General features: G+C 39.5%; 1 protein-coding gene across 1 annotated transcript; it reads left to right on the top strand.

The window, feature by feature from the left end:
- Window positions 1–856: 856 nt before the first annotated feature.
- On the top strand, window positions 857–13,680 carry GLYAT (glycine-N-acyltransferase). The gene is made up of 6 exons (XM_014831769.3): window positions 857–1,080; window positions 5,947–6,042; window positions 9,322–9,429; window positions 10,859–10,985; window positions 12,630–12,801; window positions 13,171–13,680. The coding sequence occupies exons 2-6, from the start codon at window positions 5,962–5,964 to the stop codon at window positions 13,571–13,573; spliced, it is 891 nt and encodes a 296-aa protein (XP_014687255.3). The 5' UTR covers window positions 857–1,080; window positions 5,947–5,961; the 3' UTR covers window positions 13,574–13,680.
- Window positions 13,681–14,030: the final 350 nt, after the last annotated feature.

Below are 14,030 nucleotides of genomic sequence, written 5' to 3'. Positions count from 1 at the left end.
AATGGTCAATAAACACATGAAAAGATGTTCAACATCACTAGTCATCAGGGAAATGCAAATCAAAACTACACTAAGATACCACCTTACACCTGTTAAATTGGCCATAATGACTAAGACTAAAAATAACAAATGTTGGAGAGGGTGTAGAGAAAAGGGAACTCTCATACACTGCTGGTGGGAGTGCAAACTGGTGCAGCCAGTATGGAAAACAGTATGGAGATTCCACAAAAGACTAAAAATAGTACTACCATATGACCCAGCTATCCCACTACTGGGTATCTACCCAAACAACTTGAACAGCAGCAGTCCAAAGTAACATATGCACCCCTATGTTCATTGCAGCACTATTCACAGTAGCCAAGGCATGGAAACAATCCTAGTGTCCATCGACTGATGAGTGGATAATGAAGGTGGTATATATATATATATATATATATATATATATATACACAATGGAATACTACTTAACCAGAAAAAAGAAAATATCATCCCATTTGCAACAACATGAATGAGCCTGCAGGGAATTATGCTAAGCGAAATAAGCCAGACTGAGAAAGACAAGCACCATGATTCCAGTCATATGTGGAATATAAACACACACATGGACAAAGGAAATGGGTCAGTGGTTACCAGGGGAAGAGGGGTGGGGAGTGGATACGGGGGGTGAGGGGGAGCACTTGTGTGGTGACAAACAAGAAATAATGTACAACTGAAATTTCACAATGATGTAAACTATTATGAACTCAATTTTTTTTAAAAAACGCAACCCGGTGTTTTGGAAAGAGAAGTTCAGGTGGCACACTGGCAGCCTCCCAACGTGGCAGAACCACCCCCCTCAGCATGAGACCCAGAAGGGGAGGGCTGAATGTCATGTGAGCTGACACCCAGAATTTCTGGTTTAGTGCAAGGTCCACATTACAAACCTCTGCTTGGCCATTTCTGGAGGAGACACAACTAAACATCCTCTTCAAGACTCTGCTGAACTAACTGCATCAGAGGGAAATTTCATCATTCAGAGGTCTCTCCTCTTCATTAGTTCCTGCAGACGCTACAAAGGTTGGTGTGGAGACAGCTTTCCAGGTGAGGACTCATGTCAAAAAAAAACACATGAAAAGGATAACCATTTCTTTATGACATCCTCTCCATTTAAATGATCCATTCCAAATCAAAATGCTTATATTGTGTCATGCTCAGAATATGTTGACAAATATACCTAAGGAAAGGAATAACTCCAATTTAAAAAACATATATCTGGCACCTACTCTGTGAAGGTCAGCTTGTTAGGTACTGTGAAAAATTCTTAAAGGTTTCTGATCTGAACCAACAAATGAATGAGGAGAGATTTAGACACTTCCTGGAAGCAGGTGGGTGAATAAAGCAATTAATATGTGGAGACACTGCAAAGATTACTATATTTAATCCTTCTGGTTGTATCATAAGTTAGGCAGACTTTTTTCCTGCAAGACAATTAAGAAGATTGTTGTACTTTAAGTCAGAGAGGAAATAAATAGATAAACAAGAACAAGAATGCAGACCAGATTTGTTGTTTATTTAAATCATATAATAAACAAATTCACTTTAAAGATTTCACCTCTACTGTCTCTACCACAATCTATTTATTTATTCGTTTGTTTTCTCTTCTAAATTTATGCTTATCTATGTGGTACACAAGCTGTTTGTTTTTTTTTTTTTTTTGAGGAAGATTAGCCCTGAGCTAACATCTGCGCCAATCCTCCTCTTTTTGCTGAGGAAGACTGGCCCTGAGCTAACATCTGTGCCCATCTTCCTCTGCTTTATATGTGGGACGCCTGCCACAGCATGGCTTGCCATGCAGTAACATGTAAGCACCCGGGATCTGAACCAGCAAACCCCGGGCCTACAAACTGTTTTATGTCCTACATTTTCTCCTTTTATTTTACCACTTTCCCACGTATCTATATGTGTAATTTTAATACCTGAGAGTTGCATCACCCAATAGATCATATTTTATATTATCTTTGCTTATTGCTGGACACGGGGAGTTTTTTTGTCCCTGCTTATATTTGTGTAGCTTTACAAAATTCTGTTTAGAGACTTTGTCTTCTTTTCAATTGTTTTCTTTGGCTTAATTTCTATTTCTGGGATGACTGGATGTCAGATTCTGAAGTTGACTCACAAGGACTTTGCCTGTGGCCCCATACAGCCAGCTCACTGTGAGTGTGTCAGATTTCCTGGAGAATCTCAATCTCAGTTGTGTTCAATCTACTTTATTTATTGGGCACTATGCTTCGTTGTTAGTCTGTGTGTACATCCTTGGAGGATGGTTCCAAAGTCTACACTTCTCAGTAATATTATGCCTCACAGATTTGACATCAAACGCTACATTACATCTTATACTCATGTAACTTCCTTGTGAGTTGTCTCTAGATCAAAGATAAGATTGACCTTCAGGAATGCTATATTTTTACAGTGCTAAGACCCTCAGATATAAGACAAGGGTGCCTTTAATCTGGTATGGACTTTTCTTCAAGATGTGACAATGCAAAGTAGCTGATGTGAATGTTAATAAGCTCGGAAGCTATGGTCAAAGTATACCAAAGCCTACATATTCTGGTCAAGAGGCTCCTCACTTCATAACAGAGATGCAAGAATAAATTAAGCACCTGTTGCTTTTGTCTAATGATTGACAAGGATCTTGGAAGGGAACAGGGGACACTGGCATGGAAAAATCAGGATCCAAAAATGCAGTGAAATCTTTGGAACCCAGTCGTGTTTTTCCATAGACACAAACTAATATTGGCTCCATTTCTGAAAGTCCAAATCTTTCATCACCATCCCAGAGAACCATTGGTCATGAGGAGTTAAGCTGAAATGAAGGTCCTGAGGTCCAGGAAGTCAAAGTACACAGACGACAACTCAGTAGGAACAGATGCCTCAGAGCTAATTGCTTAAGTTTGTCAATAATTTTTAGTCAAAGACCCTGTGGAACACACCTGCAATCCAACAAAGTTAAGTTTATTGTCTGTTGCAACAAGAGAGAGAGCACACCGTGGGGAACGTGGTGCTTCTCAATAACAGTCTGTCAAGAGGGACTTGACTTGGGTGATTTGGAGAAGGGCTCAAGGAAGCATGTCTTTGCTCTGGCTTGGATACTATCAGAAAGCATTGCAAGTCGACTTAATACTTGTATCCATGAAGCAAGAGGAGAGAAGCAGGGGTAAAGAAGGAGTAGCCATTTGTTAAGTGGGGAGAGGACTATTTGTCCATTCTTTTTTTTTTTTTTTTTTTTTTTGCTTGAGGAAGATTAGCCCTGAGCTAACATCTGTGCCAATCTTTCTCTATTTTGTATGTGGGTCACCACCACATCATGGCTGATGAGTGGCATAGGTCTGCACCTGGGATCCAAACCTGAGAACCCAGGCCACCAAGTGGAGCATGCTGAACTTATCCACTATGCCCCAGGGCCGGCCCCCTATTTGGCCATTTTTGCAGATAAGACTGCCTTTTTGTTTTTATCCATGCTCAAACATGTTAGTGAAATGGTCTCGTTTTTGACTCATTTCCGTATGGCCACAGAGTGACCTTGCCTGATGTTGCTGTTCTGTGCAAGTGTTATGTGTTAGGAACTGCCATTTTTCTTTCTCAAATTCATCAAACACACAAAGTGGAATAGGGGCCTATTTTAGATAAATGACTTGGGGAGCACAAAGTAGTAGAGGGGCAAATAAGTAAAGACAACAATGAATTTCATCTAACATCTACATTCAGATATTTACAATCATTTGAATCTCTCAAGAACTCATATGGACTGTTTAAAAATAAAATTCAGCACTGTTTGCTGAAAAGACTATCCCATCCCCATTTAACTGTCTTGACATTTTTGTAGAAAATAAGTTGACCACAAATGTCCAGCTATTTCTGGGCTCTCTATTCTGTTTCATTGATTTATTGTCTATCCTTATGCCAAGACCAGTCTATCACGAGTACTATAGTTTTCTATAAGCCTTGAAATTATGTAAATTTTAGAATAAGCTTGTCACTTTCTACAAATAAAACTTGGGGTGTTTATGACTAATCTGAATATATATATATATATATCAATTGGGGAGATAATGGTGACATATTAACAGTAATCAGTCTTCTTATCCCTTTTTCCCCTCTGTGTATCATTACGGATAGTTTCCATTTCTGTGTCTTTAACTTTATTGATCTTTTCTTCTGCAAGGTCTAAATTACTGTTAATCACATTCAACGTATTTTTCATTTTATATTTTTTTCATTTCTATAAACTCTGGGTCTTTTTTATATCTTCCATTTTTCTCCTCATCATAATCATGTATTCCTCCATCTTGTTAAACATGAGGAGCGATATTATTATAGTTATTTAAAGTCTGTCTGCTAGTTCCAACATCTCCGGATTACATTTTCCTGATTTTTACATGACTAGCATTTTTACTGGATGCTGTAAAACGTGAATTATACATTGTTAGTTGATAGATTTTGTTCTACTTATTCATAGTGTTGTATTTTGTCTTGGTGCACAGTTAAGTTATTGGAATCAGCTATAGGAATTTTTCCACCTACTCCTTTCCAGTGGTTCTTTACCTAGGATGAAGTTTAAGGTGGTTTCCTCTTACGCAGATCAACAGTGAGCCGAAGACTCTAGGAGATCGCTCTTCCCTGAAGATCTCCAGATTCCTCTTTAGTGCTTTCTCTCTCCCTGAAGCTCCACCCTGGCCTCTCAAATCTCTGTATGCTCAAATCAGTGAGACCCATGTGCTCTGATCAGTTTCCATCTCCCTGAGCTGCAGCCTGGAAACTGCCCTCAGATTGATGTAACCATAAGGCTCACCTTTTCTGTTCTCCTTTTCTCGGAGATTTTAGTTCTGGGCTGCCTGATGTCCATCATGTGAAAACTGTTGTTCTAAAATCACAGTTACCCAGGTCTGCCTGGAGTGTGGCATCTCATGCATGGCTGATTTTAAAGAAACATGCTGTCAGAACGCTTCTTTGGTGTCTTCACTCAGAAGTAACTTTGTACTCCTCCAAAGATCACGGTTCCAAAATAGAACACTGACAGCCTCCTTTCTTCCTTTTTCATGTATTTGGGATTTTGTGGAATGTTTTGATAATCCCAATTGATGCAGTGTGTCAAATAGATAAAAATGCTATTTTTCTACTACCAATAATTTGTGCAATGTAAATCACAGATCCAAAATTGAGGCTTGGAGATGGAGTGAGACTCAAAAATAGGGTGAGGCTCAGTGACAGGGTGACAGTACCAGCTTGGAATATGACTTGAAAATTAGAAAAAAAAGGTTAACTATTTGTATTTTAGACCATGTCCAAGTGCCCACATTAAAAAGGCTACATCAAAGTATCATACAATATACAGCATTTTAACTCAAGTAGGGAGACAGAGGAGAGGGAAGAAGAGGAGGGGAAAGAAAAGGATGGTGAAGGAGAGGAGGAGGAGAGGATGTTCAGTGCTTACTATATGGCAGATACTCTTTTAAGCATGTACTTATTCATTTTAATGTATTAACTCATTTAATCCTCACAAAAATTCCGTAAGTTAGATAGTGCCATTATCCCATCCACCTTTGAGGAAATCAGGGCCCAGAGAGGCTAAGTAGCTTTCCCAAGTTTACACAGCTTATTATTGGTAAAGTCAAGAGAATCACTAATAACAACTAAATTTCAAAAGATGTTATCTTGTTTACCTAAAGTGAAACTAATGGCATGAATTCACCAAGGCGTCAGAAAGTGAACTGAAAAATTCAGAAAGCACCGCCTCTGCTTTCTGCCAGTCTTCTCCTTCCTTGGAATTGGTGGGGCCTTTAGTGAAGGTGACACTGCTGAAAAGGCGCTGAAGAAGGCCCTGGCATAGAACTTGCTATGAAACTCTCGTTTCTGAATCTCCTCCAGCTCTTCTCATTCCCGGCTGTTTCTTGTTTGTCTCTCTAGGCTAAGATATCTTCCATGATGTTCCCATTGCAAGGAGTCCAGATGTTGCAGATGCTGGAGAAATCCTTGAGGAAGAGTCTCCCTGTATCCTTAAAGGTGACAATGGAAAATTCTGCGGGGAGTAAGGAATCGAAACCTCTTGTGAGAGAAGAGGAAAAGACACTAACATTTATTGAGCACCTATTCTGTGCCAGGCAATATTGCATGTTTTCTCTCATTTAATTTGCATTACCACTTTACAAGATCTTTGCTATTATGTCCATGTCACTGATGGAGACTCAGTTAAGTGATTTGCCCAAAATCACACAAATAGTGAGCTGCAATGCTATGGTATGAACATAGGTATGCCTGAGACCTAACACTGCCTTTTACTCTGTGCTTATGCAAAAAGCATTCCCTTGTTCATTTCCAAGAAACATTCCATTTCAGCACTGGAAACTTGCCCAGAGTTCTCCTACAAAGTTGGCTGAGACTGCACATTGTCTAATTCGCTCTCCCTGAAAGAACACTTACTGTGTGAGAGGTTAACCATCATGAGTCTTCTTTGAACTTAATGATGTCAATTTCTATATTGACTTAAATTTCCCAATTGCTCAGAAATTATTGCATATAAAGCTATTTTGTGGTTGACTCCCAGTGTGTCCCTTAACCTAGGAAAATTGATCAGAAATCTCAGGATTAAATAAAACACGCACGTAAATGCCTACATCCAGAACTGTGCAAGAACAACTCCAACAATAGGCTCAGGTCTTTGCTTGTGTTTTTCTTTATCAACCAAAGGGATAGGGTCCACTCCAGTGGAACCTAAGTACAACCGTGTGTGGGTGTGTGTGTATTTTTAAGGAGATCATTTTTCCCTGAAACATTTTTGTAGAAATAGAAACTGGATTTTCTATTTCTGTTTTATAAGCCACTCTTATAAGATGCATACATCGTAGATAAGATAAATGCATTTACCTCCCTCACTCCGTATAGATTTGTTACTCTCTCTTTTCAGTGTAAAGGAGAAAAATATTACCTTTATTTTACCTATAAATCATATGGCTTAATTTTCGTTTATTAGAAATAGACTAACGAAGCAACTGACCCTGTGCTTTAATTACTACCAAAAACTGACTTCAACCAATCTAAAACTAAAGTCATTCACTTTGGTAGATCCCACTAACATTAATCTGTATTACCTAATAATTAATTGGTTTCACTTGATAATCCTTGAAATCCAGGCAACTATCAGAGAGACAGCCAATTTTTCTTTGAGGTTACATCAGTTAGATACTCTATGAACACTTGCTTAAGGTATTTTTACGGTGAGTAGCTATTTAAACTTTTAACTGCAGGCTAAAAGTTTTTCTCCCATGCTCTGCAGTGTAGAATTTTGTGATTTAAATTTGTCTTTGTTCCTGATGTTAAGTGGACCCCACAAATTTTGAGAGAACTCTTGATGCTTCCCAAATGTCCTTTCTTGGAGCATCTCTGGTAAGATAATGTGGTCTTCTTGGCGCCTCAACTTTCATGAAGAAATAGCACTCCTCTTCTTTGGTTGCAAATTAAAGATATATATTTTCCCCTAGTTGAAATCTAGAATATTTACAAGCCAGGTACCTTTAACGGAGGTACGATTTAGAACTTAATACTTACTTGAATCTCAGTTGAGAAAAAGTCCATCCACTCTTCTAAGTGTTAGATATTAAGTACAGTTTATTGCATGTGTCAACTCCAGTTGAGTCAACTTAGAGTAGATGCCTGGCTCACTATGTTCTGAGTTCAGAAGAAAAAAAGAGATTTAATTAATTAGGCCATGGGAACACGAAAGAGTTCCACATATTTTCAAATCTTGTAATGGATAACATCATAGTGTAAATCAATTTTACAGGCCCCAAATGCAAATGTGTAAAAAGAGAATGTCTATATTTTGCTAAGGTATGCTGAATTTCTATATCAAGCCTCCCCTCAAGGCTGAAAACAGAGTAAATTCAGATAAACTTGATCAACTTTCAGAGATTATTTTTCTTACTTTTCTCCCTGGTCTAACATCAATAGTTCATGTCGGATGGAGGGTGGCAGGAGGGAAGGATACTGGTATAGTCCTTGGTCATCATCAATCCATGTTGGAAACCACTGTAGCACATACCATCTTTTTGACCTTTGGTCACTGGCATGTTTCCATGCTGGTATCTGCAGAGGCTTCACATTTACAATTGTCATGAGGCCCATGCCGGTTTCCACTGCTGCATTCTCCAACTCCCAAATCACAAGGACAGAATGTCCACAGGTTTGCTCTCATTCATTCTCTCTTCTCTCTCAACAGCCTGTACAACATGGTGGGGGTGGGAATCCAAGACTAAACCCAGGCTGGGAGACCCCACAGCCCATTCTCTTGAGCACTATACTGTGGCCTCTGTTTATTGGTGGGAGTTCATTTACCTTTCCAGAGGGTAATGTGGACATATATGTTAAAGAGTTTTAAACATGTGCATAACCTTTGAACCAGCAAATACCTTTCTGGATATTCTAAGAAAATATCAGGTGCTCATGCAAAGATTTCTGTGCAAATATGTTCTATAAAGAATTATTTGTTGGGGCTGGCTCCGTGGCCGAGTGGTTAAGTTCGCGCACTCCGCTGCAGCGGCCCAGGGTTCGGATCCTGGGCGCAGACATGGCACCAATCGTCAGGCTACGTTGAGGTGGCGTCCCACATCCCACAACTAGAAGGACCTGCCGCTAAGATATATAACTATGTACAGGGGGCATTTGGGGAGATAAAGCAGAAAAAAAAAGAAAGATTGGCAACAGTTGTTAGCCCAGGTGGCAATCTTTAAAAAAAACAAAAGGTATTATTTGTTGAGGTGAAAAGTTGGAAACAGCTGAAATGCTCATCAATAGACAAATAATAAATAAACTGCAGTCCATTCATATAATGGACTCCTATGCAGTCATTAACAAAAATCGAAAACTTTTGTGTTTATGAACGTGGAAATATGCCCACAATGTATTCAGTGGGGAAAACACCACGTATCAGGTCATTTTACTCTTGTAAAATTGTGTATCCCTATATATATGAATAAGAGAAAAGTCTGGGAAAAGATAATATTAAATCCTAAAATTGAAAGTGGTGTTCTTAAAATCATTAATTTTACACATCTAAATCTTTTACAATATGCATGTATGCTTCATATTGGATGGGGAGAAAAAACCCGTCTCATTTGAGGTTAAAAAATGTAGTACATGGAGATTGTGTGGCCTAGATGTTATAGTTCGCCCTTTCCACCACAAAATTTCATGATTTCACAGAAATAATCCTTATCCTGGTCAAACAAGGCACTTTGCCATCCCTTCTTAGTAAGCCGACTCTCTCATTTTCTTGGGATGTTGTAGGTTTATGGGGCTGTCTTCCACATGACTCACGGAAACCCATTCAAGCTAAAGGCCCTGGTGGACAAGTGGCCTGACTTTAATACAGTGGTTATCCGCCCTCAGGAGCAGGTAAGGTGCCAGATGTGGAATGAATATGCTTATCTGTTTTTATTTGCTGTGTGCCTACCATGTGCCTGGCAATGTGGTAGACTCTGGGGATACAGAAGTGAATCATGATGATTCATTCAAGTCCCTGTCCTCAAGAACCTCACAGTCTGGGGGAAAAAATAGATAAGCAAATAAATTACAGCTCAGTGTGAAGTGTGCAAGAATGGAAGAGGTACAACATACATAAATAGCACAGGCAACATCTGATCAAACTATGGACGTTGGAGATGCAGAGTACAGGGTAAGGTTAGAGACACCTCTTGGTGGTTTCATCTGAACTGGATTTTGTACATAAATATATTTTTGTCAGGCTGACAAAGAAAACAGTAAGGGCAAAGATAGGAAGGTGTAAAACAGGGCTTAGGGTGATTACAAAAACCAATTTTTAATACTAGAATTTCTATATACATTTTGAGGAAACATTTAAAAGTTAGTGAAACTGAATAGTTAATAAATTTCAAAGGCAAAAATTCTTAAGTTTATTTTAAAACATCCAGTAAAATTATACATTTATAAAACTACAAATATTACACCTTTCATACAAATAGTTACTTAAAAACCACTAAATTAAACAATATATAAAATGAATAAATGTATATTAATAAAAACTGAACTGAAATAAAATCATTTGATCTTTTTATCTTAAATGTGATCTTAAGGAACAAAATGTGTTAGTGATAGCATTGCTGACTTGTGAGTGTATTTTTGGGAAACATCTTCCAACTACTTAAAAAAAGGTTTCTAATACTGCACTAGTTGTGGTAATATTTTCCTGTGCCTGCTTCCTCCAGATAATCTCATCTGTTATTTAATAATTTGAGGGGAATTTTCTAAATAAGTGGTTTCTTTCTTTTTCTGTAACTATAATTTGTTTAATGATAGTAGTATTTTAAGAAAGCATTTCTAACTGATGTTCATCTTCTTTGGCTTCATTAAGATGGAGATTTTAATCCAGAGTTATCTGTAACCAAATTTAATGCTGTCATGTTGATAGTTTGTGTGTTCTGTAAGTGTTTGAACTGTAGTAAAATTATTCTTGCAACAGAAGCTTTTCCTTGTCAATTGCTTTTTTCTTCTTCCTATTGAGGGTGATGGAGGTATAGAAAGATACTTTATAAATAATTACGTTTTGCTTGATTTTAAATTTTAATACAATATATTGGTAAACAATAATATTGCTCTGCAATTTTCCATCATAAATTGAATACCAAAATCTCTCATCTTTATCTCATTAATATCTTAAATGTTTCAGAAATAATTGTAAGGCATCAATAAAAATACCAATATTTTAGTCCTTAAAAACATCACAATATAATGGAATTTAGAAAAAAGTATTACAATCATGAAATATGAGAAATTTGATTTATTCTCCTTTTCCCAATGATAATAGGAGATGACAGATGACCTTGATCACTACACCAATACTTACCAAATCTACTCTAAGGACCTCAAGAACTGTCAGGAATTCCTTAGCTCACCAGAAGTCATCAACTGGAAGCAGCATTTGCAGATCCAAAGTAAGTAAGAGGAATGGGATTTGTGCTGACTTACGTCTCTGTCCTGAACAATTTCCCCTGACTCATATCTCATTCCTCCAAGCCCTAGACCCTCAATCTGCTGTCAGTTTTTTTATTTGGCTGCAAATATTCCTGTAAAGGGGGAAAAACACTTTCAAAGCTTCCAAAGAATGGATTTCATGTAGGAACCATAAAAGAATTCCATGATAGCCAAGGATTTATGGCATATTTTGCAGACATATCTAAGATCCCCTGGGGTGATTGGGGGCCAGAGCAGAAATTTCCCTAGGGCCTTCTGTTCCTGCAATAAGAATGACAACTCACCATAGAGCACCTCCCAGATCATGAAGGACAACTTTCATGCTTGTGAGCATGTCCTCCAGAGTCCAACCTCCTAGGTTGGCATCTGCCTGTTACTTGCTATGTGATCCTAACCAAGTGATTTATCCTCCCTATGATCATGATTTTCATATATAAAAGTGGGAGTAATAATGGTCTCTAAAACATGGAAGTAGTAAAAAGACTAAATGAGGGGCCAGCCTGGTGGCGCAGGGGTTAAATTCGCACATTCCGCTTTAGAGGCCCGGGATTCGCCGGTTCCAATCCTGGGTGCAGACATGGCACCGCTTGGCAAGCCATGATGTGGTAGGCATCCCACATATAAAGTAGAGGGAGATGGGCATGGATGTTAGCTCAGGGCCAGTCTTCCTCAGCAAAAAGAGGAGGATTGGCAGCAGTTAGCGCAGGGCTAATCTTCCTAAAAACACCAAAAAGAAGACAATGAAATCTTGAATAAGAATTGCTTAGTACAATATCTAGATGTTTCAGTTAACTTTTGCTGCATAGCAAACCTCATAATTCTGTGAATCAACAATTTTGGCTGGGCTTTCCAAGGCAGTTCTTCTGCTGGTCTCGTCTGTGTTTACTCATGCAACTGTAGTCAGTTGATGGGTGGACTAAGGGTTGGTTGGCTTCAGCATGGCCTTACTCACATCTGAATGACAGTTCTGGCTGTCAGTGCCAGTTATTTGCTGTGATGACAGCATGATAGGAGCACATGTCCTCACCAGGCTAGTCTAGGCCTATTGATATTGTGTTGGTCTGAAAGTAACCAGGAGCACAAAGAGAGGTCACAATACAATGTGCAAGTACTTTTAAGCCTCCCCCTACATCAAATTTGCTCTTTCCCATTGACAAAAGCAAGTCATATGGTCAAGGGCAGATGCAGTGCAGGAGGGGACCACTTCAGGGAATGGATACAAGGACTTACGGGCAAATTATGGCCCATTACTGCAACAATCTATAATAATTGGAGCACAGTAAGTGTTCAATAGATGTTGGCTACTACTTTTTTTTATAACTCATCTCCTTTGATCATCAAAAGCCCAGAAAACTTAGTTCTAATCCTGGTATTGCCACTAATGGCATGACTGTAGCTGAATGAATTTCTGGGCACATTTTCACTTATATAAAACAGGGAAAATTGCACAAATCCTGACTATATAACCCCAGTTACACAGTGGCAGCACCAAGCCCAGAACCAAGGTTTTCTGACCGTACATACTCAGAAACTTCCTACTTCACTGGAGAGCTTCCTCTAGAATGTACTTAAATCATTGCATCTCTCCTTATAACCCTGTCTAGGTTCACAGTCCAGCCTTAATGAGGTAATACAAAATCTTGCAGCCATGAAATCTTTCAAAGTCAAGCAAACACAATGCCTTCTATACATGACACCTGAGATGGCAAAGAAACTGGCTCCTTCCCTGCTAGATGGAAAGAATTTATCACCTGATGATGGCAAACCCACTGACATGTGAGTTTGATAAAAGCCACTCTGCATTACCCATACCTCTCACTGCAGAGGTGGCCTCTCAGCTTCTCTCCCTGCTCTCATGCTGGCTCTCTATAATCAATATTCTTCAAAGCAGCCAGAATACTCTTTTTTAAAAGTGAAATTCAGACCATGTTCCTCCTCTGCTTAAAATACTCTACCACTTCCTACTCCCTCGCTCCAACAACACTGGCTTTCATTCTGTTCTTCTGTCACCACAAGGTCACCCATACTCCAGGACTTTGTGTCTGCTCTTTCCTCTGCTTACTCTGTCTCTCGAGATAATGGAGGTAAGAACAAATATAAACCTCCATACTCATGGACTTTCCTTTTCTCTTGGAACCTCCATAGCAACCAAGAGATGTTTAGACTCTCATCACTGGACGTTACCCACGCTGCCTTGGTGAATAAATTCTGGCATTTTGGTGGCAACGAGAGGAGCCAGAGATTCATCGAGCGCTGTATCTGGAACTTCCCTAACAAATGCCTGCTGGGACCTGAGGGGACCCCTGTGTCCTGGTGCCTGATGGACCAGACAGCAGAGATACGGATGGCAGGCACCACGCCTGAGTACCGGGCCCAGGGCCTCGTCTCGTATGTCATCTATTACCATACGCAGGCTCTTGACAAACTCGACTTCCCCATCTATTCGCACACAGACAAGAGTAACATAATTATGCAGAAAATGAGTCTCAGTCTGTGTCATATCCCTATGCCCTGTGACTGGAACCAGTGGAACTGTATCCCTCTGTGAAGCAGCCCTAAACACAAGACAGTGTGGGATGGGCCTGGGCATGTGGCTGGAGGAGCAGATAAGTGGAGGGAGAAAAAGAATAAACTGTAATTATAATCATCAGTAAAGGTGTGCATGCTGTTTGGGCTCTGGGGAAGCAGTGTGAATGGTCAGCAGGCCCATCACTGTCCCTGCACTCAAATCCCTGATGGGTTTCCCTTAGATATTTCTGTACAAAGCACCTCCAGGTACCCCTCCAGTGTCCCACATGGTTTGATTCCCCACACTACCAGGATCTCTGTGACACTCCTTCATTAGCTACATATTGCCCCACATGGCTTCTCCTGGAACTCTTATCTGGTGGATATTTATTGAGAAGAGGTAGAAGTTGAGGGGGAGGGCATTACAGCATGGACACCTACTGTTCCACTTGACTTCAGCACGTTGCTTCAGGATGCTTGAATTCTACGCAGGTCAG

Source organism: Equus asinus, chromosome 17, assembly GCF_041296235.1.
Source record: "Equus asinus isolate D_3611 breed Donkey chromosome 17, EquAss-T2T_v2, whole genome shotgun sequence".
NCBI lineage: Eukaryota > Metazoa > Chordata > Mammalia > Perissodactyla > Equidae > Equus > Equus asinus.
The sequence above is the reverse complement of the archived record's forward strand: the minus strand, read 5'-3'. Positions and strand labels throughout refer to the sequence as shown.

Excerpts from the sequence above, each read along its gene's own strand:
- GLYAT (XM_014831769.3), top strand. The coding sequence starts at position 5,962 with ATGATGTTCCCATTGCAAGGAGTCCAGATGTTGCAGATGCTGGAGAAA. Across the intron at positions 6,043-9,321 it reads GTCTCCCTGTATCCTTAAAG|GTTTATGGGGCTGTCTTCCA; the intron begins GTGACAATGGAA and ends GGGATGTTGTAG. Across the intron at positions 10,986-12,629 it reads GCAGCATTTGCAGATCCAAA|GTTCACAGTCCAGCCTTAAT; the intron begins GTAAGTAAGAGG and ends AACCCTGTCTAG.